This window comes from Callithrix jacchus, chromosome 7 (genome assembly GCF_049354715.1).
Source record: "Callithrix jacchus isolate 240 chromosome 7, calJac240_pri, whole genome shotgun sequence".
In the NCBI taxonomy this organism is placed as follows: Eukaryota; Metazoa; Chordata; class Mammalia; order Primates; family Cebidae; genus Callithrix; species Callithrix jacchus.
The window spans coordinates 83,971,137-83,997,669 of NC_133508.1; the positions used below are offsets into that span (position 1 = coordinate 83,971,137).

The 26,533-nt window shown below is 52.4% G+C and overlaps 1 protein-coding gene across 11 annotated transcripts; it reads right to left on the minus strand.

The window, feature by feature from the left end:
• Nucleotides 1–7,862: 7,862 nt before the first annotated feature.
• TAL1 (TAL bHLH transcription factor 1, erythroid differentiation factor) lies at nt 7,863–24,001 on the minus strand. 11 transcript variants are annotated; one of them, XM_035251395.3, is made up of 6 exons: nt 23,469–23,617; nt 22,882–22,970; nt 20,899–21,058; nt 16,938–17,384; nt 15,536–15,630; nt 7,863–11,665 (listed from the first exon to the last, which is right to left on the minus strand). In XM_035251395.3, exons 4-6 carry the CDS (start codon nt 17,381–17,383, stop codon nt 11,211–11,213), a joined length of 996 nt encoding a protein of 331 aa, XP_035107286.1. In that variant the 5' UTR covers nt 17,384; nt 20,899–21,058; nt 22,882–22,970; nt 23,469–23,617; the 3' UTR covers nt 7,863–11,210. The 11 variants fall into 11 exon arrangements, with proteins under 11 accessions (XP_035107286.1, XP_078189135.1, XP_008999432.1 ...); XM_078333009.1 differs by having other exon boundaries at nt 22,767–22,970; XM_009001184.5 differs by having other exon boundaries at nt 23,107–23,617.
• Between the last annotated feature and the right edge of the window lie 2,532 nt (nt 24,002–26,533).

Sequence of the window (26,533 nt, forward strand, 5' to 3'; positions counted from 1 at the left end):
TTGACTCAGTGCGATTTTTATGACACTCCCTGGAAAGCACAGGGATGGGCACGAGACCAGGCTCGCTTCGCTCCTCTCCCCAGTCCCTGTCCACGCCCCTCAGGGCACTGGGAGCCATCAGAGTGAGTGATGGAAGGCTAATCACAGCCTCTTGGGTCTGAGGAGGGACTTGTCTCTTTCTCTGAGGACTCTCCACAAGGACAAGTGCAGGACAAAAGCCGCGCCTCCCTGACTCATTAGCATCACACAGCCTGCCAGCCAGGCTCCCGGCCTTGCCTCCGCAACCCGGCAACTGGATCGGCCAGCCCGGCTTTGGCCGAGTCCCAACCCAGCAGATGTGGACCCTAAAGGGGCCCATGGCCAACAGCCCCCAACCTCCCCTCAAAAAAGCAAGCCAGGCAACTGCCGCCTGTCCTGCCTGCCCCACCCCGTGTAGGCCTGTCCTTGTATCGTAGCCAGAAGCTGCTGCAGCTGCCAAAAAGCCAAAGGATGATGGAGACACTTAGAATCCCTGACCAGCACTGCTTAGGGTGATGGAAACTGAGGATCTTAGCAATCCCAGCTTTCACCTGTGACTAGCCTCGCTGAGCAGAAGCCTATAATCTGAGGGTGGTGGCGCCAAGTATAGACTGCTGCTTTAGAATATGGTATTGCCAAACAATAGAATGGCAGCCTCTTGGAATGCTGGCTTCCCAGGACTTTAAGTCTTGAGCATGGCTAGGCAGGTAGTGCATCAGAACTGTGGTCCCAGGCGATCCTGGGAAAGATTGGCTGGGGGCTTGGGGCTGGGAGTGCTTGTGTGGGTCTGGATCCCACCTATTCAGGGGTAATGGAGGGGGGCGTGAGAGTGATGGGGAAGCCTGATAGTCCATTGAACACAGTGGCTCCCAGGAGATTGCTGGAGAGAGGGGCGGAGCACAGAGACTAGGAGCCTCTGCCAGCCTGTGTGGGAACTGCCAGAGGGCAGAAGGCCCAGCCCCCTCCGAGATCCCACAAAGCCTGTGACATGGCAACACCACAGGTCCCAAGTCGAAGAGGGTGAGCTGGGAAGGGCTTAGGACCCTGGGCTCCTGGGGCTCAGCTGGCTGAGCTGTCACCAGGCATAGGGTGGGAAAGGGTTTTCCAAGTTGGTCCCATAGCTCTACCAGGTCTTGGGAAGGCAGGGGTCTTGGGGGACTCTTGTCATCAGATGGCAAGGGTGTGGAAGCCAGGCAGGGGCAGGTGATGTTATCATCAGATCACCATCTGCATAAGTGACACTGAGTCAGGAGACAGTGTGTCTCCCCTAAATCAAGGAACTCATGAAATAACTCAGAGGCAGACTACCCCTTCCCTGTATACAGGGCCATCCTCTTATTTCCCCACAGAGGAGTCCTGTCTTAATAGTCTGGCACTGCACAGTGCCTGTCTGTAGTGATCATGGCAGTATTCAAGGACTCACCTGATACAGGGTATGTGGACTGGCTCTCCAAACAGCCCAGGATGGAATCCCAGTTAGGCTTCTGTCTTAGCCACTTGACCTTGGGCAAATCACTTCTGTGACTTCAGTATTCCTTATCTGTAATATGGGAGTAACTGTCCCCTCTACACTGGATTCTTGGGAGGGATCAGCAGGACAACAGACGTTGGACATAAACTGCACAGCACTTAGAGCAGGTGGCGCTAAACTTCAGTGACTCACATCCTCTTTCTGAGCTTCCCAGGTCTGGGATGTGGAGGCCCCCAGCCTCCTTCTACCAATCCCTGCTCTTCACAGAGGATCTGTATAAAGTCTTTTCACTCTGATACATCCGAGCCTCAGTGCTGCTCTTCGGTGGGGATCAGCGTGTTGACAGGAATGAAGTAGGAAGGTGGAGTGGGCGGAGAGCTGGACAGCATGCAGGGAGAAGGTGGGTGGAGAGCTGGAGAGCATGCAGGGAGAAGAAAGCTGACCGAGGCTTGGCTGCAGGGGCTTCCAGGCCTTCCAGTCCTAGGACCATGGAAATGTGGACTTGCTTTCTCAAACACATCTCAGTGTCTGACTGGAAGCACGAAGACAACCTCCTGACGCTAAGTAGTCTCACTGCACCACCTGTGGGGACCTGTAGCTCTCTGGCCCCTCCCTGCCTTCAGTCTGGTCTTTCCACATTGACTAACCCAAGAGTCCCTAAAACACAGATCTGATATCGTCCTACCAGCTCACAACCCTCTATTACTTCCCATTGCCTCCACGGCACTCAAGGCCCTGAGACCTCCTCAGCCCCAGCACTCCCCGCCACAGCTGCCTTACCAGCTGCCCAGGCTGTGGCTGCCAAAGCACATCCCACTCTTTCACAAGGCTCTACCTGTGTCTTGCTGTTCCTGCTACCCTGAATGCCATTCCTCACTTTGCATACCAGACTTGCCTACTCATCCTTCAAGAACCACCTTCTTCTGGAAGCCTTGCTTGACCCGCAGGTGAGTGAGACTCCTGCCCCGGCTGACCTCTAGGGCAGCAATCCACACATGGCTGCAACTACCTGATTGGCCTGCATTCCTAGAACTGCCCAGTTCAGCAAAGATGACGGGAAGTGTACAAGACTGAATGGATTAGAGAGGCTAAAACTGCGTTATCCAGCCTGGCAGCTACTAGCCACATACGGCCCTTTACATTTAGGATAATTCAACTTAAAATTCATGTTGCTGGCCAGGTGCAGTGGCTCACGCCTGTAATCCCAGCACTTGGAAGGCTGAGGCAGATGGATCATGAGGTCAGGAGTTCTAGACCAGCCTGATCAAAATGGTGAAACCCTGTTTCTACTAAAAATACAAAAACTAGCTGGGCATGGTGACAGGCGTCTGTAATCCCAGCTACTTGGGAGGCTGAGGCAGGAGAACTGCTTGAAACCAGAAGGGGAGGTTCCAGTGAACCAAGATCATGCCACTGCACTGCAGCCTGTGCAAAAGAACAAAACTCCATCTCAAAAATAAGTAAATAAATAATTTGTTCTGTTAAATGAATGAAAATGCAAGTCGCTGCACTGCAAGTGCTCAAAAGCCATATGTGGTTAATGGCTATAATATTGGACAGGACAGATACAGGACATTTCCATCATCACAGAAAGTTCTATTGGACAGCGCTGACCTGAGGGGTGACAGAACACCAGGAGATCTAGGTTCTAGCTCCAGCTTAGTTCCGAGTTCATGCTTTGCCTCTCTGAGACTCAGTTTCCTCATCTGTGCAGCCTGTGTCACATGCTGTGCAAGGCCAAGCATAGACAGTACTTGATAAGGACAGTCCACTGATTCCATCATCCCACTGCTTTGGATCAGGCACACATGGACTTGGGGAAGCAGATGGACAGGTGGCACCCTGCTGCCTAGAGGTGAAGGATCCACCTGCCACCCTCAGGCTCCAGCAGCTCAGGATAACCCAGGGTCCAAAGCTAACCCAGTGGGTCTCCTGGGAAGGCAGGCTCTGCAGAGAACATGGCCAGTGTACATCCCTCCATAGGCTTGAACAGGCCAGAGTGGGCCTGAGTATCCCAAACTCATCCCTCCTGAACCCAGAGGGAGGCTCAGGCAGGGCCTAGGGGAGGAGGCAGACGAAGGGGCTGGTCCAAAGGGGAGGGGAGGAGTGGAGAGTGGAGAGTCAAAAACGCACTATCAGCACTGCCCGTCCTCCCCACTTCCTTTCTTCGAACGGATCACATCCTGTTATTGTGCGGACAGAGAAGGCCGGGAGCTGGGGAGGGAGGCAGGGCTCGGACCTAGCAAGTGGGGAGAGGTAGAGAGAGAAAGGAGGAGCCAGAGGAACAGGACAGTGGGCAGTGGGAAGCTCCAATAGCCCAGCCCTGAGCCACGTGGCCTGGGCAGGAGTATCGGACCCAGGAGGGAGGACGAGCATCCTGGAGTGGCCTGCATCCACCATTGACAGATGCTGGGGCCTGGGAAAGAAAATGACACTCTCTACAGGAGGCCTTCACTAAGCCTCCTCCTCAGGCTCCTTCAATTTAACTAATGTTTACTCCGGGTCTCTACTACCAGAGCTGGGTCTCCCATGGCCACCATGCCTCCTCACACAGCACTGCCTCCAGAGTGGAAGCGCTCTGTATCCATTCCCTCCACCCCACTTCCACCCAGCCTGTGAGCCCCTGCAGACAGGGCCAGGTAGGTCCCTTGCTGGCTCCCCAGCACTGCTCAGCAGGAGGCAGGCCCGGAGGAATTCACGTTGCTGTGAATGATTAATATTCCCACATCTTCCTCTTCTCTCTTCTGCCATTCCCAAGCGTATCCCCTATCCCAATTCCATTTCCACAAATAATAATGCTATAAAACATAAGCACTTCCCATGCATTATTTTGAAATCCCATGACAGCTCTGTAAGATGGGTGTTAATATCTTCATTTAATAGATGAAGAAACTGAAGCTCAGAGAGGTAAAGTGATTTATCTAAAGTCACACAGCTGGGACTTAAACCCAGTGGTCTGACTCCAAAGATCAGCCTTTTTCTGTTGGCCCAATTACCCTTCCCACTCACTCCCTTCTATGCCCTGGCCTCTCCCTTCTTGAACTGATACCAGACTGACTGCCCTGACTGCACACTGGGCTTGTCCTCAAGCTGGGCCTGCTGCTTGAGGCAAGCCGTCCAGCCCCCACACTGACTGCTCACGGTCCTAGCAGATGGCTGGGGCAGACTGAGCTGCTGTGTCCCTGCACAGCCCAGGCCTATTTTCTTTAAGGACACCAACTACCTATCAACTCTTTCGTCTTCCTTTCCTGAGAGGTAGTGAGCACTGGCTCTGGACTCAGACCTGACTCCAACCTTAGGTAACCTTGGTCAAGCCACTTCCCCTCTAGGCCTCACTTCCTCTCTGGTCAAAGGAGAGGATGGCTTGGGTGATCCAGACTTACCCCCTTCCTTACTCACAATTGCAGGGCCTCTGTTGCTGGACACCATGCCCAGCACCATGGCCTGTGTCCCCACAGGCTGGTCAGTGGTATTTTACAGGTTCACAAGAGAAGTGGGGCCAGAGGGGAACACTGGCTTCTAGGGACCAGTTAGTTGTCTTGCACAGAGGGAAGAAGGTAGTGGGCAGGCATGAGGAGGCTGGGCTGCCATGAGCAGACCAGATCAACAGCCTCCCAATCTTCCTATGTCCCCACCTCACCCCACCCAGGTCCAGTATGATAATCAGGCAGCTGCAGCCCAGCCCAAGAAAGCCCACACCTGTCCTCCCTCTGCCACAGCAACAAAAGCAGCACAAGGAGCGGAGCTGGTACCTCTGCCCCTGCCTAGCTTGGGACCATGGTTCCAGCAGAAGGCACTGGAGCTGCATCTCTGTAGCAATGATTCTGCCTCCCACCCATCTCCACTCTTTAATTGCACATCAGCCTCAAAACTAAGCTAGCAGATTCCATACGTGTGAACCTCTTCATTCAGCAAATGCTGAAAGGAACCTGTGCCAGGTCTATCATAGGGTGCTGGAGGTGAAGAGATACCTCACACATGCCTCAAGGAGCTCATGTATTAGTGGGAAAGCAGGCAAGGAAAGGAAGGCTTGTGGGGCACCAGGGAGGCAGCTGATCCCATCGAGTTGCTTCCTGGATGTTGAGGACAAGTTAACCAAATGAAAGAAGGGCAGAAAAAGAGGATGGGTAGATTGTCCTGGGAAAAAGAAACTAAAGGTGCAAAAACCAGAAGGTCATAAAAAAACAAAAAAAATGTGATCTGGAATAGAAAGACTGGTACAATCGGAGCAAAGACAATAAAAGAGTGGTGAGGGCTAAGGTAACCAGGTCAGCAGGGCTATCTCAGGCAAGGCCTCAGTTGTCACCCTTTCTCTTGGAGGACAGAGGGGTCCCCAGTGCCTCAAAGACTGGCTGTCCTGGAAGGCGGGAAGCTTGGTCCTGCCCTGCTGATCACTATGGGATGTGTGATCCTGGAAAGACTCTTTTCCTCTCTGGGCCTGTCTCCTCATCTGGAGACATGGACACGAGCCCAGGTGGCCTGCCAGGGTCAGCCCAGCCTGGACATTCTATCACATCATTGTTTCTGCCTTGCTGACCGCAGAGTTCATGGGCACTTACAGACCTCACCGTGGAATGCCTTGCCCTTTCCCGGGAAAAGTCCTTCTGGAAACGGCACGCCTCTCTTCCCATTCTTTAGTCCAGGACAGTGAGGCTGCTGGCTCTATTCCTCCCCTGGTGTCACTGTCATCCGGGTCATCAGTGACCTCCATGTTGTTAAATCCAATCAACACTTTCAGGCTTTTCTCACTGACTGCTCAGCCGCATTGGACTTGGCTAATCACTTCCTTCACCCCAAACACCCTTTGCTCTGAAACACCACAGTCTCTAAAACAGCACACTCTGTTTTTCTCCTGCCTCTCTGATCACTCTTTCTCATTTCTCTCCCTCAAGCCCTTAACAGCAGGTCCCTCCTCACACGGTTCCTCTCGCCTGCGGGCACAAACCAGGCCACCGCCACCACCACCACTGCTGAGATCCACAGCAGGCTCACCCCACGGCTAAGTTTCACTGTCCTATCATCCCAGGTACCTCCCTGTCCTATGCGAGAGGGAGAGGCACACCTGGGAGCTTCCAAAAACCAGGAGCTTCTCTGCAGGCCAGAGCATGGTCCCCAAGCACTGTCCTGCCTCTGTCCTCCTCACTGTGGTTGGAAGTACGCTGAGGACAAGAGCAGCCAAGTCAGAGCCTGGCAGGATGAACAAGGCTCACCCCAGAGGAGCCAGAGTTATCTGTGAGGTCCTTGACTTCACCTCTTGGCATAACTTTTTTCCTTAATACTCATCACGTTGTAACTTACTGTAGAATCCATGTCTTTATTACTGTTGTGTGTGTCTGTGTGTTTACTGTCTCCCCTACTAGAAGTTAAGCTCCACCAGAACAAGAACAGAGATCTCTGTTTTATTCAGTGTTGGATCCCCAGTACCTAGAACAATACCAGACCCATACTAGATGCTCAATAAATATTTAAATGAAGTAGGGTGCCAGTGGCACATGCTGTAGTCCCAAGTACTCAAGGGGCTGAGACAAAAACCTTCTGGTTTTTGTACCTTTTGTTTCTTTTTCACCTTGATGACCCTTGAACTTCTGAGCTCAGGAGTTCAAGATCAGCCTGGGCAAAAGGCTAGAAGCAGCAAGATCCCATATCTTGAAAAAAAAGTAAAAATCTAAATGAATGAAAGAAAGCAAGGTGTGATACTTTGTTAGAAGTGCCTGCGTGACCTACTGAAATCCCTGAGGATCAAATGGTCCATAGGCAATGGCTTCGCCTAGACGCAGATGCTGTGCCCTTTATTTTTGTAAAAGAATAAAGATTGTAGCATCTAAACCACATTCCCACTCCTGAGCCTCCAGGGAAGTCCTTCCAGATGATATGCAGCCTCCACAGAGCCTCCACTTGACTTTCAATGCCTTCAGCCTTCGTCTCTGAGTCCCCAGTCCTCAAGAGCCAGACATAATTGCTGCAGCAGCTACCACTGAGTCATCAGGGAACCTAGGGCCCTCTGATGGTATGGCCTTAATCTGTCCTGAACCTAGGATACATACAACTGTCCCAGCCATGGAAACTGACCCCAACACAAAGAGGGGAGGTCTGCAGAGGCTGCCCGAGCTACAAGCATGGGTGCACGAACCTGAGGAGACAGGCCCCCTCTATGAGGCCTGCAGAGGCAAAGAATGGAAACCCTATGGAGGAAGGTTCTCTCCTCCCCACCAGGCCTGCCCTCAGGGTCAGGGGCAGAATCCCACTTCCTAAGACTACAGCTGAGTCCTGGAGGCTCCCCATGGCAGGAGAAACAGGCTCTTGCCATGCCTTTTCCTTCAATGTTCCGAGTCTCAGGCCTAGGAGTGCAATGCAAGCAGAGTCCTAGGGCCCCTTTGTAAAACTTTTATTTAGAAATCTTCCCGATATATCCTTATATATACACACATCATCACCACATGGGTTTTTTTGCTAAAGAGTCACACACCCACAGTGTTGGCCTCTGGGCTGTACAAAGGTCAAGGTACCTGGAGCGGTTACTCCTCTTCTGCAGAAAATGCAGAGACCAACGCAATTCATCACATACAGTACAACATTGACGGAAAGTGCTGGGCCCGCCCACAGAAACAATGCACTATGTACATGGGCAGGGGGCAAGTCTTCAGCAGAGGGTCACGTACCATCGAAATCACGAGTACGGCCAGACCCACCCCCAAAAGGCCGAAATAGTTGTCGGCTGACTATAGATGCTGTGCCCTTTGTTTTATTTTGGAAAAGAATAAAGGTTGTACCATCTTGTCATTTGCCATAACAAATAAAAGCATATGAATTTGTCTTAAAAGATGTGATGCCCTCCAGTAGTTATGGTCATCTTTGTTCTCAAAATGTTGTGTTGTGTTTTGTTTTACCTTTATATTCTTTTCCCTTTGTACAGAGACTATTCTTGGAAGGTTGCCATTTTTTCATGGGTAACAAGGAAGGAGAGGAAGGATAAGGTCATGGGGTACAGAGGGTGAAAATAAAAATTACAGATCTTCTTTAGTTCTTACAAAGACCTAAAGCCTTGCCCTTTCCTACCAGGCTTGTTTTGGGTAGTCGCATTACATTTTACACAATCTGCCCGTGTTCCCGTATCTCTTTTTCCATTCTCTTTACTGTCCCTGGCCTTAGAACAAGACAGAAACTAAGACAACCTGGGCTGGGTGCAATGGCTCAGACCTGTGATCTCAGTGCTTCTGGAGGCAAAAGCAGGAGCATCGTTTGAAGCCAAGAGTTCAAGACCAGCCTGGGCAATACAGCGAGACTCCATCTCTACCAAAAAAAAACAAAAATTAACCAGGTGTGGTGGCTCACACCTGTGGTCCTCCCTACTCAGGAGGCTAAGGTGGGAGGATTGCTGGAGCCCAGAGTTCAAGGCTGCAGAGAGCAATGATGGCACCACTGTACTCCAGCCTGAGTGACAGAACAAGACACTGTCTCTTACAAAAAAAAAAAAAAATAGACAATCTCCATAACTCAGGCCAAAGCGGTTTATAACCTAAATTACCCAAATGCGGGGCAGTCAGGCACACTGGCCCACTGCCTAGGTCGTGGACTCAGGCTGGAAACCCCACCACAGGATTGAGATTGAGGGAAATAGAGCTCTCTATGTTCTCAAAACAGCCTACTTTTCATGATCCCCTTCAGTCCATGTCATAGCCCTAAGAGACAGGCCAAGCCATAGTCTCACGGCAAGTCTGAAAGAAGAGGGAGTCAGAAGTTTGAGTTCTTGATAAAATGTGTGATCTATCTCATAAAACCTATCCGCCCATCCACACTATGGCCACTTCCCATTCCCAAGTCAAGTGAATCTACCGTGAAGCAAACAGCTTTAGATCCTATAGCATGGCTTTATCGTTAAACAGATGGGGCTCCTCATAGGATCTTCCACACACTGGAAAGGAACCAACCCTAATGTTCACCAAAACATGATCTGGGGAGTCTGAAATTGGATGGAGAGTCAGAGTGCTACAAAGGTGAACCACGTTGCCCCAAGCTCAAGAATTGGACCTTCCTTAAAAGGAAGGGGAGGGAGCAGATATATTCTCTGTCCGTACATGACTGAACTGGGACCCCATTATGGTGAGGGCAAGTCACTGGGCTGAAGCCCAAGCTATAAGGGGGGCTTTCCAGACACAAGAGTGACGAGTTCTTACACGACAGCACAGGGCCACAGGCTATCTTCCCTCTGACCTCAAAGGCAGAGCCTAGATGGAGAGGGTGACTTAAGGGCACGATGACAGACATACAGGACTTCTGTGCAGTTTGTCCCATGGGCTTAGATGCAGGTCACAGACTGGCCTCACCTTAAAAATCCACATCCCACCATCTGGATTGACACAGGAAATCAATGAAGGGGCAGTGGTTCACTCTATAAAAGGATTCTTCACTTTACAAAAGGACTTGCAGCGGTTATTTCTTTAAAAGATGAAGGATAAGGATGTGATTTACAAAAACTGCATGTACAACTTTCAGAGGGGAGCACTTCTGTTGCATTAAACCAACCTCCCAGACACACCTTGATGGCCAAAAGCTGCACAATTGAGGGGTAAGGTTCTGCTAAGTGAATGTGCATGTTTCGGTCTTAGTCAGGGCCTGGTCTCTGATTGGATTATCCATGCCCTAGAAGTGAGGCTGGATCCTCGTCCTATTGAGAACTAACAATTCCACCAATAACTGAAGTCAAGCAAAAGTTCCAAATGCAAAGCATTCATAGGATAGAGTTTGTGCTCAATTCAGAACACAGACCAGGCCATCAGCAAACAGACATCTTACAGCAAAGAAATCCCTCTAAGCATCTAGAATGCACAGATGGGGCTGTGCATCTACTCTCAGCACCAGCATATGCCCATTCAGCACACTGGCATTCATGCCAGCATGAACAGTGATGTGGAGGAGTTGAAGCCCACATGCCCAAAATACCTCTTGATCCATTCCACTCTAATATCATTGTCCCTTTCTCTGCCTTCACTCTCTCAGGGCTGCAGACACTGTTTCCACAGCCACAGGCTTAGGAAGGCAAGTCTCAGTGGGGAGAAAGCAGAACTTTGATCCCCAGGGCAAGTAAGGGCAACTGGGTGTCCTAACCCTCTGGCCCAGCTCATCTAGAGCAGACTGTCCACTGATCATCTTCTTCAACCAGGCCCTGAAGAAGGCACCTCGAGGCTTGTGACTGCAGCATCTGGCAAGCTGGATGGATCAACATAGGCCTGGGTGAAGATGGGGCTCACAAAATGGGCAGCTACTGGGTACCTATAAATACAGACAGAAGTGGCCACACAGGCCACCCCAGCCAGTTTGGGAGGGGTTAAAGGCAAGGCAGAGGCTGTTGGATGCCTCAGATGAGAACTGACAACTCCAGGTCTCAGGAAAGACAGGGCTCCGAAACTCCAGGCCAAAAGCAGTGACACGCCAGCCTCTTACTTGGGAAGGATTAGGGACTGAGGGAAGGGGGGAAGACCGTGCCGTCTTCACGAAAAGTACCTACCACTTTGCTCCATTTTTCTGATCCCTACTGGTACAGGAAACAGAAAAGCAAGCCCCAGGGTCAGTAAAGGCTTCCCAAACTTCAGACATCCAGGAAAGTTCATCAAGTCCACTGCCTTGCTTCAGAGCTGCCCAATTCTGATTCTATCTGCCCTGAAGCCCACCATCCCAGCAGCCTAAGGGCACCCTCCTGGCTGATCCTGGTAGCCCCGACCCATCACCGAGGGCCGGCTCCATCGGCAGCGGGCAGCATGGCAGGATGGAGGCTGCGGGCCGTGTGTTTAGGTGCCGGCTCCTCCGTGTAGCTGTCCGGGCTGGCTGCCCCATCCAGGGAGCTGCCACAGCTGGAGTTGGGAGAAAGCACGTCCTGCAGGAGGTCATCCGGGGGTGCACTGCCCCCTCCCCCACCTCCACCCCCACCAGCCCCGACTACAGGGTCCTTGCCAGGCTTGGCTCGCTGGGTGCCTTCCTCCTCCTGGTCATTGAGCAGCTTGGCCAAGAAGTTGATGTACTTCATGGCCAGGCGGAGGATCTCATTCTTGCTGAGCTTCTTGTCTGGGGGATGTGTGGGGATCAGCTTGCGAAGCTCAGCAAAGGCCCCATTCACATTCTGCTGCCGCCATCGCTCCCGGCTGTTGGTGAAGATACGCCGCACAACTTTGGTGTGGGGACCTGGAGATTAGGAGGACAAGAGTCAGGAGAATGGGCTTGAGATTCCTTCCCCAAAGGAATCTCCATCCATTGGGAAACTTGGGAAGCCCAGAATGCCTACTTTCCTCTTACTTAGAAAACATCCACCCTTCAAATTCAAGTTCCTGTGCTTCCTCATCTATGGGAACTTCCTCAACCCGTCCAGACAGATCTAACCAACCACCATCATCCTGCAATCCCTAGAGCTCCATCACTCTTGATCATTACTTATGTTTCTGTGCTTGTCTCTCTCTCTGGACTGTGAGATATTTGAGGACAGGTACTTTATGCTATTCATTTATTCACTTGTGCCAAGAGGACTTACAGCTGTGTCTAGAGAGAGAGACTCCATTCCATTGTTTTTTATTCTTTTTTTTTTTTTCTTTTTTTTTAAGATAGGGTTTCACCATGATGGCCAGGCTGGTCTTGAACTCCTGACCTCAAGTGATCCACCCACCTCGGCCTCCCAAAGTGCTAGGATTACAGGTGTGAGCCACCGCGCCCAGCGGACAGACTCCATTCCTATTTGATTATCCCTGCCTAGATGAATGACTCGGCAAGTGGCAGAAAAACTGGCGAAGTGCCTTGGCTTCATCACCTATAGCATGGAGGTCATGCTACTAAGTCATGAGTCGTTACATGGGTCTACCTTTACATTAGGTAAAGGACCTAAGACAACGTCTGACTTCACTTAAGCAGTCAGTAAATATTAGCTATTATTATCCAGGTATCCAGTTTTTGCTAACAACCAGGCACTGTGCTAGGCACTGAGGAATAATGGTGAACTAAAGTTCTGTCCCCATGGAGCTTACATTTTAACAGGGAAATAAATTTTTAAAAACAAACAAACAACAGATGAATCCTAATGAAAAGAAGCTCTATGTTTAGCTCCCATGGCTGGGAAGGCTTTTCTGAGGCTGTGAAGAATGAGCTAGGCACAGGAAGGGGAGAGGCGGAAGAGTATCCACGCCCTGCACTAGACAAGGCCTGAAGCCAGGCTGGCTGGAGTCCTGTGCACAGGATCAGAGTAGACAGGGTCCAGATCCCACAGGTGCCTGCAGTAAGGGTCTTTATCCTAAGGGTGATGGAAAACACAGAGTAGGGCTTAGAAATGTCTGCTGACTGACCCATCATGGTGGCAGGGGGAATGGAGGGGAAAGCAGAGACTGGTGCAGCAAGGGTCTCACACTAAGGAGAGAAGTGAAGACACAGCTATGCACAGCCATGACCCATAGCTCTAGGCAGGTTTATGAAGGCTGCCTCGGTCTCCCCACATCTACAATACACTGATTATGGCTTGGCCCAATAGTCACTAACATTCCACGTATAAAGACAGAGCAGTGGTGGACATCAGCACACATGTCAAGGGCACCTATGGTGCGCAAAGCACTGTGCTGTGTTCAAGTCTGACCTGGGATTTGCAAAGCCAGGGGAAGACAGAGAAGGGTCCTGCTAGTGCTCTTGAACTTCTGAGCTGAGGAGACTGCTTCTCTCCCTAACACCGAGGCACAGGGCCAGGGTCACATAGTCCCAGAAGCTCTGTGCACTGAAGGAACTGCCAGTCCTAAGATATTTATTTGCCCTCTTGTAGTAACCCCTGGAACCAGACCTCAGAGTGTGAAAACTGGGGAGGAGAAAGGCTCAAACCTCACCTAAGTCCCACTGCTCATTTTATAGACACTGAGGCTGGGATGGAAGCAGACCTCACCTCAGTGGTCAGTCTGTGAATCAGTTCATCCATGCTACACTCACTGCTTGATCAGCTCTTTCTCTCTCCTACATGCAGGCAGACATGCACATGCACGGGGACACACACACACACACACACACACACACACAATTTTCCTGGGAAGGAACATCCCCTGCCCATGGTACCTTGAAGCTGCCTAGCAGGCCCCAGCCCAGCTGACTCTTTGCCAAAGGCCAGACCCAGCACAGGAAAAACACGGCACACCTGCAGGGCAGTGCTACCCTGGGCTGCCTCTGAGGAAATTACTTGCTGCTCTCAGGCCTCCAGGCCAGACAGAGAGTGCCCCTCGGTGGTGACATAGGGAGGACAGTCCCTCCACCATGACTAATGCTGGTGATCTTGAGGGAGCACCTAGTTGGGGAGGAAGTAGTTATAACTGCCATCACTGCTGGCACTAGACTACATCCAGAGGAGGAGATGGTGGGGAAGTGGTCAGGACTTATTCTAAAGCTTGAGACCAGTGTTATGAGGGTGTCCAGGACTTAGCTATGTGACCTCGAGCAAGCTGCTTAACCTTTCTCAGCCTCAATTTCCTTATCTCTGAGATGAAAACCATAATATTGCCCTCATGAGCTTCTGGTAAGGATTAAACAGAAATCAAGCACACAAAGTCCATGGCACATAGTAGGTGGTTCAATAAATGGTAGTGGCAATTCAACAACAGGAATCCACATCGAGTCCTAACTCTAGATCTTGCATTAGTTCTACTTCTATGGACTCTTTTGTGTTCAGTGTCTAATTTCAGTGTCCCCTAGACATATCCTGCACTCCCAGACCCTACCCTTGCCTACATGTCTGACTACTCCTCTCTGGTTTTCATCCAGAGAACCACCCCTTCTCCTCACCTTCCTCTTTCCTGAGTCTGTCCACCCCTCCTAGCATCCTCTGCCTCTCTCTGGCCAGCACTGAGTAGGTGCTCTGTAAATACTGCCAACCCTTATGGGTAATGACTGCCTTACACTTCTGTAGACCCCACAAACCCTCATCTCTATGCTCTGCCTCCCCTGCCTATTGGAGAAAATGCCTAGTCCCTGGCAAACTTCACAGCTGGTCCTGTCTACTTCCTGTTTGGTACACCCGCCTCTCCTAGACTACAGAACCCCTCTCTAATCTAGCAGCAAGGCACCCCTGCCTCTCAGCCCTGCACACATGTCCCCCGGGCTGGCTGGGTCTTTTGAAGTCTTTTCTGATGTCCAGACCCCAGCCCAGCTCCTCTCCAGAAACCACAGAGGGTTCCAACTCCAGAGGCTCCAGCTCCATACTCACATCCCTCCCACCAGTTTGGAACACAGATCTCAGCCTGGCTCTGAGGCCTACAGGAGCCCCAGGCCACAGCCAAGCTGAAGTTCTGGGGGCATCAGGGTCTGGCTCAAAGTCCCTCAGCTCTGAAGTGCCTACTCTCCTGCCCCTGGTGCTGGGACTCATCTACTATACAAGGTCAACCTTGGGAAGACGGTGAGCATCTTCCAAATCTCCCATTTATCCAAACCATCCCTGCAAGTTCAGGGAATATTCAAGTAGCTCAAAGGAGCAGTGCCAAGGCCCTTCTCGGGGAATCCAGGGAGCAAGGTTGAAATCTGTATGTCAGGAAGGGAACTTCAGGTCTCAGCCCAGAATGTGTTAACAGGAGACAAGGAGAGACTACTGAGTAGAGACCTTGGAGGAGATGCTTGATGACAGCATTGCAGAGAGGGAGCAGACTCCAGACTCTAAGGAAGACTTGGGAGGAAGTGCAGGGAATCCCTGAGGTTCAGTGCCTAAAATGGGGGCTGGGGGACAGTGTGTTTCTGCACTCACTTGGGATCCTTACCAAAGTGTTGGAATGGAGCCTGGAGTAGGGACTGAAATTAACTCCAGAGGTTTGGGCTAAGCGCCACCATGTGTCTCTCTCCCATGTCTCCTCTTCACAGGACTATGAGTGTGGCCCTGCTAGCCCCACCCAGGACTTTACCTAGCCCCAGCTCATCTGCAGGCAGTTTGGGCTTCCAAAGTGGCCCACCCATCTTTGTGAGACACCTATGGAGTAGACCCGGATGTTCCCTCCAGCAAAGTGCTCTAACGAGTGTAGGGGCAGGTACAAGGGTGGGGTGGGGCAGACTCACCATCAGTAATCTCCATCTCATAGGGGGAAGGTCTTCTCTTCACTCGGTTGTTGGTAGTGAACATAGGGAAGGCATCCGGCTCTCCAAAGAACCCACTGTGGGAGGGAACAGGCAGAGCACAAGATCCCATGTTGGGGAGAGAGGAGAAAGAGGCTCCTTAGGGATCCTCCTCGCATGTCTTGAGCCCCCCCCCTCCCCACAACCCTGCTCCCTTCACACTGAGCTGGAAATAGACACACACACACACACACACACACACGGAATACCCTCACTCGGTCATGAAATAAGCAAAGGGAGGAAGGATCACCTAACCTCGCATCCCTCCACACAAACACACAGGCACACATACAGAAGCAGAGGTGAATAACACATGGAACGAACACAAAAGTGAACATACACACAGATACACTCCACAGACAGAAACACCCTCCATTCTCCTGTCCCGGAAACAGGCACACAATCCATACACACCTCCACTCTCAAACACGTGCCCACTCAGGAAGACGTGACCTTCATAGCTGATGGTGTGCATCTCTGTCACCACAAAGGGGCATACTGTCCCCTCCCCCCCACCTCACCCCACCCATCAGGGGCTGTGGAGACATAACACACAGGACTCCCCTCTGCTGAAATGCACCCCCTAGCTCTCAGCCCTCACCCACTCTGGGCTCTCCATAGCTCTCGGTGCGGCCAGACTCATGGACTGTCCCACACTCTATCCCTGCCCCATCTTCCGGTCCCTATTCCAACCCTACCGCGTCTCTCCGTCATCATCATTGTGGCCCCAGCAGGGAAACGGATGCCCTTACACCCCCTGGAGTATGGGCTGGGGCCAGAGACCACGGCTAGGGGCAAAGAGGCTGAGAGTGGAGGAACAGATCAGTCCTCCGGCGGGCCCTCCAGCGGAGATTCAGGGGAAGGTGCCCCTGCCACCACCCTCGGATCCTTATCTCTTGCCTGTCCACCTAGCACTACGCTTCCGAATGAATTTCACACTCAGCCGCAAACATCTACCTCTGCTCACAGCAAAGCACATGCAAGCACACTCCTGGTACCCACGATCAGGTGACTCCCTCCTATCCGTCCCCCACGACACCACCACACAGCACAGCAGCCACACGTCTGCAAACCCGAAGGTGTCCACGCCCTCCTCTTGGCTTCCACACAGCCATGCACCCTGCAGCCACGCGCACAAACGGCTCCTCCCTCACTTGCACTCACTCGGGGGCTCCAGCTTGAGGCTCTGGAGCCCATGGGTGTAAAATGACCTCCTCTCCCGGCGCTCCACCCGCTCGGCCCCGCGGACTGGAGGGCAGTCCGCCTCCAAGGTGGCGAAGGGAAGCCCAGGTGCTGGTGGTCGCCCTGCCCACCCGCCCCTCCCGCCCAGCCCCTGGCCCCTGACCTGCCAAGCGAGGCCAGCGGCTGGCTGAGGCTGTAGAGTAGCGCGCGGCCGGGAGCGGCTGGGGCGGCCAGCGCGGGAGGACTCAGCTGCACCATGCGGCCGTCGCCGGGCAGCTCCGCGGGGGCCGAGGCGGGCGCGGGGGCCGGGGCGGGCCCGGGAGGTCTGCACAGCTCGGTGGTGGGCACCCGATGGCGCGCTTCGGCCGCCGCCGCGTCGCGGCCCTTTAAGTCTCTGGCGGCACCGCCCCCACCAGCAGGGCCGCCCCCCGGGCCTCCGCGTGCGCCCAGCTCGATGACTGGGGGCTCCGCGGGGGCCGCGCGGCTTGTCTCCTTGGCGACGCCGTTCAGCAGGACCAGGTGCGGAGGGGCCATGCGGGCCTCGGCCGCGTCCCGTCCCTCTAGCTGGGGGTCACTGCAAGCCGCCTCGCTCGGCGGCCGCTCGGTCATCCTGCGGGCAGACAGACAGACAAGCGGACGCCCGCTCTGACGACCGTCCCCGACCCACTGACGTGGGCTGGGGCAAAGGGGTGAAGGGCAGAGAGAGGAACTCACACACCGAGATGTGAGAGGAGGTAGACAAAGTTAGGCGCCACGTGGGGCTAGGGCGGGAGGGAAAGGGGGTCTCTGGATTGGGAGAAGGGAGGGGTGCCTGAGAGACACAGAGACTGGGGGCCAAAAGGACAGAGATGGAGGAAAACGACGGAGACATTGGAAGAAAAGAAATACAGTCAGCGAAAGAAACACAGAAGGGGAAATCAGGAGGAAGGAAATGTACAAGGAGGCGAGAAAGAGATTATCCCGTCCCCCTTCTCAGGCAGAAAGGGAAGAGGAGGGAACAAATTCCCGACTGTGCTCTTTGGTTTTAGCGGGGAATCTGTCAGGCAGAGGTTCGTTGCTTTGGGAACCTCCCCTGGCCTCTCAGCAATACCCTCAGACCACCTAGGAGCGCACCCAGAAACCCGGTGCGGGTAAAAGTAGGGAATTAGAAAGTGAAGGCTACGGGGACTGAGGTCTGCTCTGCTAGAGGTGGCAGAGAATAATCCCGAGGAACTAGATCCCTACACACACACACACACACACACACACACACACTTGCGCCGCTGGGGAGTGAGGGAGTGTCTGTCTACACTGAGCAAATGCACTGTGAGTCTTGTGTCCCGGCCAGTGGATCTTCACTCCTACTCAGACCCAAATGAGAGGTCACCAAGGGAAGAAGATGGTGCTAGCTGCACCTCTCTGCACACTTTAACCACCACTCAGCTGGACTCAGAAGTGAGGTCGAGTCTCAGAGGCCTGGCTCAGGTGGAATGGAGCCCAGCATTTGAAGGGTTTTCTGAGGCCAGTGGGGTCTGGACTCCCATCCAAGAGCAGGACAGGCTGTCATGAGGCCCTTGAACCCTTCCAGCCCCCCTCACTGCCATCTCCTGCCTTGGTGTTCTCTAGGAAATGAGAGGAATACCTCCTTTATGCCGTTGAAAGTACTGTGCAAATGCTCAAGTTATCATTATTAACAAGGAGAATGCACCAATGAGAAAACTGACTGGCCCAAAGTCACTCGCAGCCTACCTGTGAGACAACCAGACCAGAACAATAATCTCACTTTGCTCTACCCTCCCATATTCCCAGAGCAGCGAAACCACCTTGTGCCCCCACAAGCATACTCCAAGATGACCACAGCCACTCTACTTCCCACAAATGTGCTGGGGTTCTTCCATCACCTGGCTCCATCCAGATTGAGCCAGCCCCAGCAAGGAGTAAAACAGAAAAATTGGGAGACTCAAAGGCCAGAGTCTGCGGATGCTTGTGAGTTGTACATATATGATCAACTCCACATAAATTCTTTAAAATAAGCTTTCTGCTCTCTGGATTATATAATTGGGTATTTAAAAGAAAACAAATACAAAAACTCAATTTAGCCCCATGCAGAGTCCATCTAATTATACACAGCAGCCATCGACCTCCCACACTGCCACTGCAATGCTCTGGACAGCAGTCATTCTGGGAACCATCACTCCTCACCCTAGAAGGGAGAACAGACCTTCTGCAGCCTCCTCTAGAGCTTAGCTCAATTGCCAACAGACACCCAGCACAACAGAGAATCAAGATTCGGACTGCTGTGCACCTGCTCTTGGAATGCCAGCCCCCCCGGGCCTGGCACAGAAACTGCAAAATTCCCTAAGACCTGGTGTATACAAGCTGTAAAGGCAGTAGGTTCCTGATGCTTCATTGGAAGTGAGTTTATGATTATGGCGGAGACAACAGGTCTTTATCTATAGAATGCAACCACCAAGACACCAAGGCCACGGGAAATGCACCAGAAGTATATCAGCCAGGTCCTCCTGCTCCCAGCAGCAGTGAAATGTGCCCTGGGAAACATACAAGCTTCAAGATGTTGGTTCCCTACCTCACTGCTCACTGTCCTGACACACCAATGTGAGTCCAGTAACCTGTGCTTAAGCCCCAGCTTCTACGTGACAGTGTGCATTGCAGTTGCAGACTGAACTCAAGCTTTATTGTGGCATACTTTTACCCTCCAATTAATTCATCTGCTCAGCTCCTGCTGTAGCGGTGGGTTCCTGAGAAGCAACGGGAGTACATATTCCTGAGAGGCAATGGGAGTACATATTCCTGAGAGGCAATGCGAGTACATATTCCTGAGAGGCAATGCGAGTACATATTCCTGAGAGGCAATGCGAGTACGTATTCCTGAGAGGCAACGGGAGTACATATTCCTGAGAGGCAACGGGAGTACATATTCCTGAGAGGCAACGGGAGTACATATTCCTGAGAGGCAACGGGAGTACATATTCCTGAGAGGCAATGCGAGTACGTATTCCAGATGAATTGACCCTAGCCCCAAATGTCCTCTCTAGACGCCTATAAATATCCCATCTTCAAGGCTCCTTGTAAGCAACATATAACTGGTTCCCGGGGTCTGTGGAGGACCTCTCCCAGCTCCTCCCCACATTTTAGCAAAATCCTGCCCGTTCTTCTGCAACCAGGATCACCAACCAGAGGTCCATGCCCTAAAGAAGCCACTCACAAACACCGATGGTTGTTGGCGACTAAACTGCATCACTTGGTTTGGATTACAGAAAGGAAAGTCTGAGTGACCGTGTTTGTTTTTATGTTGGGAGAATGAAGGAGGAAGGAGATTTTATAGATTGAATCATTCTAGCATATTTGATCACTACAGCTCCTCTCTCTTTGTGCTGCAGAGACCCAGCGTATAGCCCCCAACATGAAATCCTCATCTGCAGCTGCCTGCCAGACAGCCAGAATATTTCCACCTATGCCTGAACGAGACAGGAGCACCCATGAGATTCTTCCTGGGGGCAGGTCTCAAGCAGACCCAATTCCCCATAGAGAGAATTTCTTAGATGAAAACAGCCTCAGCCCTTACACCCAGCCTCTGCTCTCTCTACTGGGCCCACACCAGCACAACACCCTGGAGAAGCCCCAAGCTTCCACAAGTACCAAACCCACCAGTGAACAGCACCGCCATCCTCACCTCTACCGGAGTAGAGGGGTTTTCCTGCCGCCCCGCCCTAGGCCTCAGGCCCGGGGACAGGGCCCGCTGGAGCTGGGACTGCACTAGCCAGGAAGGCTGCCGCCTTCTTCCTGCGGGAGCTCCAGGCACAGTCTGCACCATCCGGATACAGCCGCCCCAAAGTTACTGGCCTTGCGAAACGTCCACAGAACCTGGACCAATGGGAACGGCTTGGACGACTAAGTCCAACTAGCTGGTTTTACCCAGGGCGGAAAAGGGAAAGAGCCGCTGGAGGCCACAGAAGCAGCGCTAGCAGCAGTCGATCCCGATTCCAAGCTCCGGCTGGTCCTCCCCTCCCCCTACCCCTAATCTGAGACTGGGCTCTCCAGTGTCGGGAGCCTTCCTCACCCCGGGCTGGAATCCAAGGCCTTCCTGGACATTTTCCACTGGCACCATCCCCTTGAAAACTCACCTGGGGCATATTTAGAGAGGCTGCCCCCTCTGAATAGGAAGGATCTCCACTCCGCCAGAGAAGGGCGGAAGCCGAGGTGGAGGATGCGGACCCCAGTCTTTGCTTTCCCCCTTTTTCGCTGAGAGGCCTGCAGTTACGCTGCGGTGTGGTCCTGGGCGATCTGCCGCACCCAAAGCGAGTTTCCAGGAAAGATAGGGGTGGAGAGAAAGAGGCAGGGCAAGAGGGAGGGAGAGAAAGAAATAGGGGTCAATGGCTGGGAATTACCTCCTGCCCCCGACCAACCAGTCCAGGGAATCGCAAACAGCTTTCCGCCCCCAACCTGCAGGTGTTTGGAGCCTTCCCTCTCCCCTCTCCTTAAAAAAACCCTATACATAACCAATCAGGAATAGCTATTTAGTCCAACAACAACAACCCCTCCCCACAGGCTGCCTGGAACATTTTCGAACCCTCCAACTGAGAGCGGTCTGGTTCCGTGTTTGTTTTCTAAGCAGGGAGGTGTCTATGCACTTGGGTCCCCAGCCAGGTCTCCGGCTGCCGCTACACCGCGAAGGGGTAGTCCCGGGCCTGGATGGGTGGAGGTCTGCGTCGGGAAAGGAAAGGCGAATAGTCCTTAGACCCAGGTCGGTGGGACAGAATCTTGGAGTCCCCCCAACCTCATTTTCTACCTGACTCCCATTCACCCACCTCCAACCCAAAGCGAAACCAGAACTCAATTCCAGGGACTATACTTTCATATAGAAATGGAGTTGGAAAGGGGGATTGGGGAAAGATATCTGATCTGTTCAGGTCCTGTCTCGTCTCCCTACTGATTAAGCAAAAGAAAAAAAGAAAGAGAGGAAAAGAGAGACTGAAAAAGAAAACGAAATAAAGGCCAAGAAAAGGAGAAAGAAAGGGGGAAAGTCCCCCCCCGCACCCGCCAGCCCCCCACTCTGCCTTCCCCTCCACCACTCGAACAAAACGATTTTCGATTTTTCGGGGTTTAGACACAGTAAGGGAGAATTCTAATGATTTGTTACAGCAATAAACAAGCTAAAAGGAAAGGAAGGTAAAAACAAACCCAATACTACTTTCAAGAATGGTGCAGGATTTAGTTTGTTTTTATTTTTTCCTAGTGGATTTTGTTTAATTCGTTTTGCCTAAATCGTCAGGCTTATAATCACACATCGAAGTGTTGGATCAACTGCGAAGGCCTCCTTCTGTTTGCCCCGGCATTGATGGAAATATAGGAATAATTCTTCCCTGGATTGCAATACAATGAAGAAGAGTTTCTTCCTCCTCCTCTAATCTAAAAGAGGGTAGGGGAGGAAAGAAAGGGGGAATCCACCCATTCCCGGTGTGATCGCTGGGGCTGAACGTTCGAGTGTTCGCTGGGGGTTAATGTTTGCCTTCTGTATGACCAAGTCTCTGTGTCCGTCCCCCCTCTCCATTTTCTCTTCCTACCTCAAACCCAGCAACTTAGAAAACGGCGCTAGCGGGGAAAACCCCGCTGCTTTGTTCTCCTGCCGAAAAAGCCAAAAGGGGCAAACTGCCGCGCTCTGGGAGGATTATTTTAATTAAAATAGATTTTAATAATGACGATTGTGATGATGGCATTAGCAATCACAATAATTGACAAAACAAAATTCTTTAAACCAGAGCTAGGGCCCGACTAAAGAGGTCCCTCCCAGAGCCGAGACTCGGCCGCGGTCTCGGATGCGACGGGTACCAGACCCCAGCGGCAATGTCGCTCCCCCGAAGATGGGGAGGGAAAATCTTCCCTGGAGGTGATCCCGAATGTCCCCACCCGACGCGCGAGGCCTGGTGAATGTGCCCATTGTCCTTTCGAGGCCTCTCCCTCGGACCCCGGCAGCAGCACCCACGAAACTGACCAGAAATGGACGAAACCGGAGTGCGGCGGGAACCGAAGCCCGCAGCCACAGGCTCTAAGGCGCCGGCCTCGGCGAGCGCTACTCAGCTTCAAGCCTGGAGGAGCCTCCCACTCACCAACGAATCCTTCAAAACAACGAGGCACAGGCGGGCCTCCCAGCAGAGCAGCCGCCGACCCAGCGCTGTCCGCCCATCCAAGCCAACGACTGGTTCCCGAATACATCATAATTTGGAATAAAATGTGAAATCCCGCTCCCCGCCCCCATGCCGCCTCCCCCACCAGCGCCTAGATCTCTCGCTCGCCCTCCCCCCACTCCCGCCCCCAGCGATTTGCAAACGCACCTCTAAAGGACACAGGCACACAGGCACACAACTCAGCGCGGACAGGACCACACAGGGTCCAGCCCCACAGAAGGGTAGCAAACAAGCACCACCCAGCATTGCCCCAGAAGCCGACCTGGTCAGCCCCGCACACTGCCCAACAGGACACAACGAAATCAGTCAAATGCAGCGGCTCTCGGACACACAACCTAGCACAGTCGGGATCACACACGCCCGACATAACGACGACACCACCCAAACACAGTCGCAGAGGCCACACACCCCACACACAGAACCAGAGCCCTGATGAGAACGCTAACCGAACACAATCGTACGCAACGAAGAAAACGCAGAAGGGCCTCGAAGGGTCCACATCTACACACCCCAACCTCGCAGGCACCACCACACTCGGACACACAGCCTTCCGCCAAGAAGACCACACTCGGAAGCAGCCAACGCCGCCCACAGCTCTCACGAACACACTCGCACAATCCCACCGCATGCACACAACCACGAAGAAGAAATGAAAACCAACCACCGCCTCGCGCATTTCTGTATATTGCGTAAGGAAAAGGGGGAAGGAAGGAAGAGAGTCTCTTGGCGGGAGGGGCGGCGGCAGCGCGGGCGAGGGCGTCCACGGAAAATGCCTCCCCCATCGAAAGAAACCGAAGGAAAGGGAGCTAAGACCTCTTTGCGGACGTGGGGGGAAGAGGAGGGCATTGATGAGGAATTTGGTGGGATGCCGCGGGTTGCTCTTCCCCTAGAAAAAGGCCAGAATGCTCACGTTTTTCTGCTACGGGGGTGCGTGTGTGGCCATTTTGAGGCCTGGTCTTCAGCGGCGGCGGCCCGGCCCCTCCCGCGGCCCCCGCTCCCCCGCCCGCGCCGCGCCCGCCCGGCTCCTCCACCGACGCGCTCTAATCCCACTCACGTTCCAGGCCTAGTTAGCATGGGCCGAGGCGCGCCGGGGCCGTGTGCGCCGCGGAGATAAGGCACTGCCGCGGGTCCGCCCGCCCCCGATAAGCGCCTCGGCCATTATGGGCCAAATGATTCATTTTAATTTGGCAATTTCACCGGAGGGAGTGGGGACTGGTTGAGTGGCGATGCGATCGGCTCCGGAACGGAACGCGCTGCGGAGAGCGTTGGACACGCTGTCTAGGACCCAGCGGATCCAGTCCCCATTTCGGATCCCAAGGCTTCTCGGGAACCCCAGCTCCCCACAACCTCAGTCTCCGGTCTTTTAGACACCTTTCTTCAGCGACTCTTACCCCAACACTGGTCTCTACCTCTGAAGACCACCATGACACCAAAATCGTCACCTCCCAGCGCTTCTTCCTTATTCTTTCTCCAGTGTCCCAGACACCCAGATTTCAACAGGCAGTCTCCCTATCCCAGAAAGCTCCCCAGCTTCACCGTAGCCCTTCACCCCTTCTAAAATAGAGCCTGTAGCTCAAATCCATGGGCTCTATGGCGGCCTGGCAGAACCCCTGTCAATAGGGAGATTAAAATGTCCATTCTGCTAGGTTTCAGGCTGAGCCCAGAGCCCAGGAACACTGCTCCCCACATGGTATTAAAAAAAATAAAAAAAGTTTAATCTAGTGACTGAAACACTGTTCTAAGCATTCTTCAAATACTAACTCATTTACTCTTTATCATTCTAAGAAGTTGGATCCTTCATCTACAGATGACAAAACGGAGGCACAGAAAGTCAAAGTAACTTTTCGCCTGTTGCATGGCTAGTGCATGGTGGAGTCTGCCCTGAAAGGAAATTTAGCAGGAGTCTTCTCTGCACCTCAGCTGATGAAGAGGGACAGCCAAAACCTAGGCAGGGATAGGGATCTGGGCTCAACTCTTTGCAAGGACCAAGGTCTATACTGCGGAGCAGGAATCTGAGTTCAGTGCCAGCTGGATGAGGGGCTCAGCCCACGAGTGTCTCTGGGTTCATTCTTTCATGGTGGAGTGGAAAGAACACACGTTTGAATTTTAGTCACTTAGCTCTGATCCTTGGTTTTCTCATTTGTAAAATGAGGAGATAATGCCGACATCACAAAGTTGTGAGAATTAACTTAAATGACCTTTAAAAGGTAGTGGTGAGGATAATAATGTATGGAACGTCGCTCAGTCCATGACCCAGGAAAACATCATATGCACTTGCATGGGAGTTCTGGTTATCATCATAGAGAAGGAAGTTAAGGCACAGAGAGATGTGACTTCGCCAGAACTTAGAGTAACCCAAAGGAAAAGCCAGGAGCCAAACTTTGGTGTCCAATTCCCAGTCCACAACTATGCCCTCCATGCCAGGCTGATTTGTCCTTCTAGTATCTCTGCTCTTGTCCTTCTAGTATCTCTGCTTTTGAGCCTTTTTTTCTTTTTGGACCTGAGAACTGGGGAAAAGCCCCTACTCTGGTGATAAACTAAGTCCCAGTCAAACATTGAGCCAAGAGCATGGCCCCAGTCTGGGATCTGGCTTCTCCTTGGTCATCAGGATGACCCTGTGAGAAGATACGGTTAATTCAGTGCCACCTGTCCCCTCTGTTCCTCTTGTGCTCTCTGAAGGAAGTCAGGCTGCCATGGGAATATAGATAACTCGCTGAAGCCCACGTCCTAAGAAAAAGTCTATTCCCCCTTGCCATAAGGCCTTTGCCTTTGCTTGGCTCTATCACTTAATGGAAAATCAGAGTCATATAATTCTGAGTCTGAAACACAACTCTGCCATTCTTGGGCTTTGGGACCTTTAGGCAAGTGATTTCATGTCTCTGAGCCACTGTGAAAAGAGGCTAGCCATTCCCATGTAGGAGAGCCCAGGTGGGGACTGCTTCTCTGAGAAAATGAGGCCTGAACTGAGAGCTAAGAGTGAAATTTGGGGATGTGGAGAAGGCGGGTGGGGACAAGGATGAGCATCCAGTACCTTCCAGGTGTGTGGAGGAAACAGCTGGACCAAGGGCTGGAACCAAAGGGCAGTAGGTTTGTGAAGGGAACAGAAAAGAGTCCAGTATGGCTGGAGCACGCTTTCAGACAAGTTAAAGCATTTTTTGGCATTTGTTTTGGTTTGGTTTGAAGGTGGGGTTGGTACCCTGTATAGAATCAGATTTGCATTTCTAGAAAGCTCTTTGGCTGAAGCGTGGACGGGGAAGGATTCTGGAAGGCCAGTTCTGGAGCCAATGCAGTGGTTAGTGGGAGGATTTTAGAGTTTGGGCCACTGTGCTGGCAAAAGAGATAAGAGGCAGGTGAAGATGACATGTGTTTGGGGTATAAAACTGGGTTTATGAGAATTGGGTTTAGGGGGATGAGGGAGACGAAGGCTCCCGCAGAGCTATCCGTAGTTATTCCGAGGGGAGATGGGGAACCTGGAGACCAAGAGACATGGGGAGGGCTTATACACTTATCAAGGTTTCCAACTCCTTGAGTTTAGATGCCTTTGAGGCACCTGCAGACTGTTGGATTATTTTAC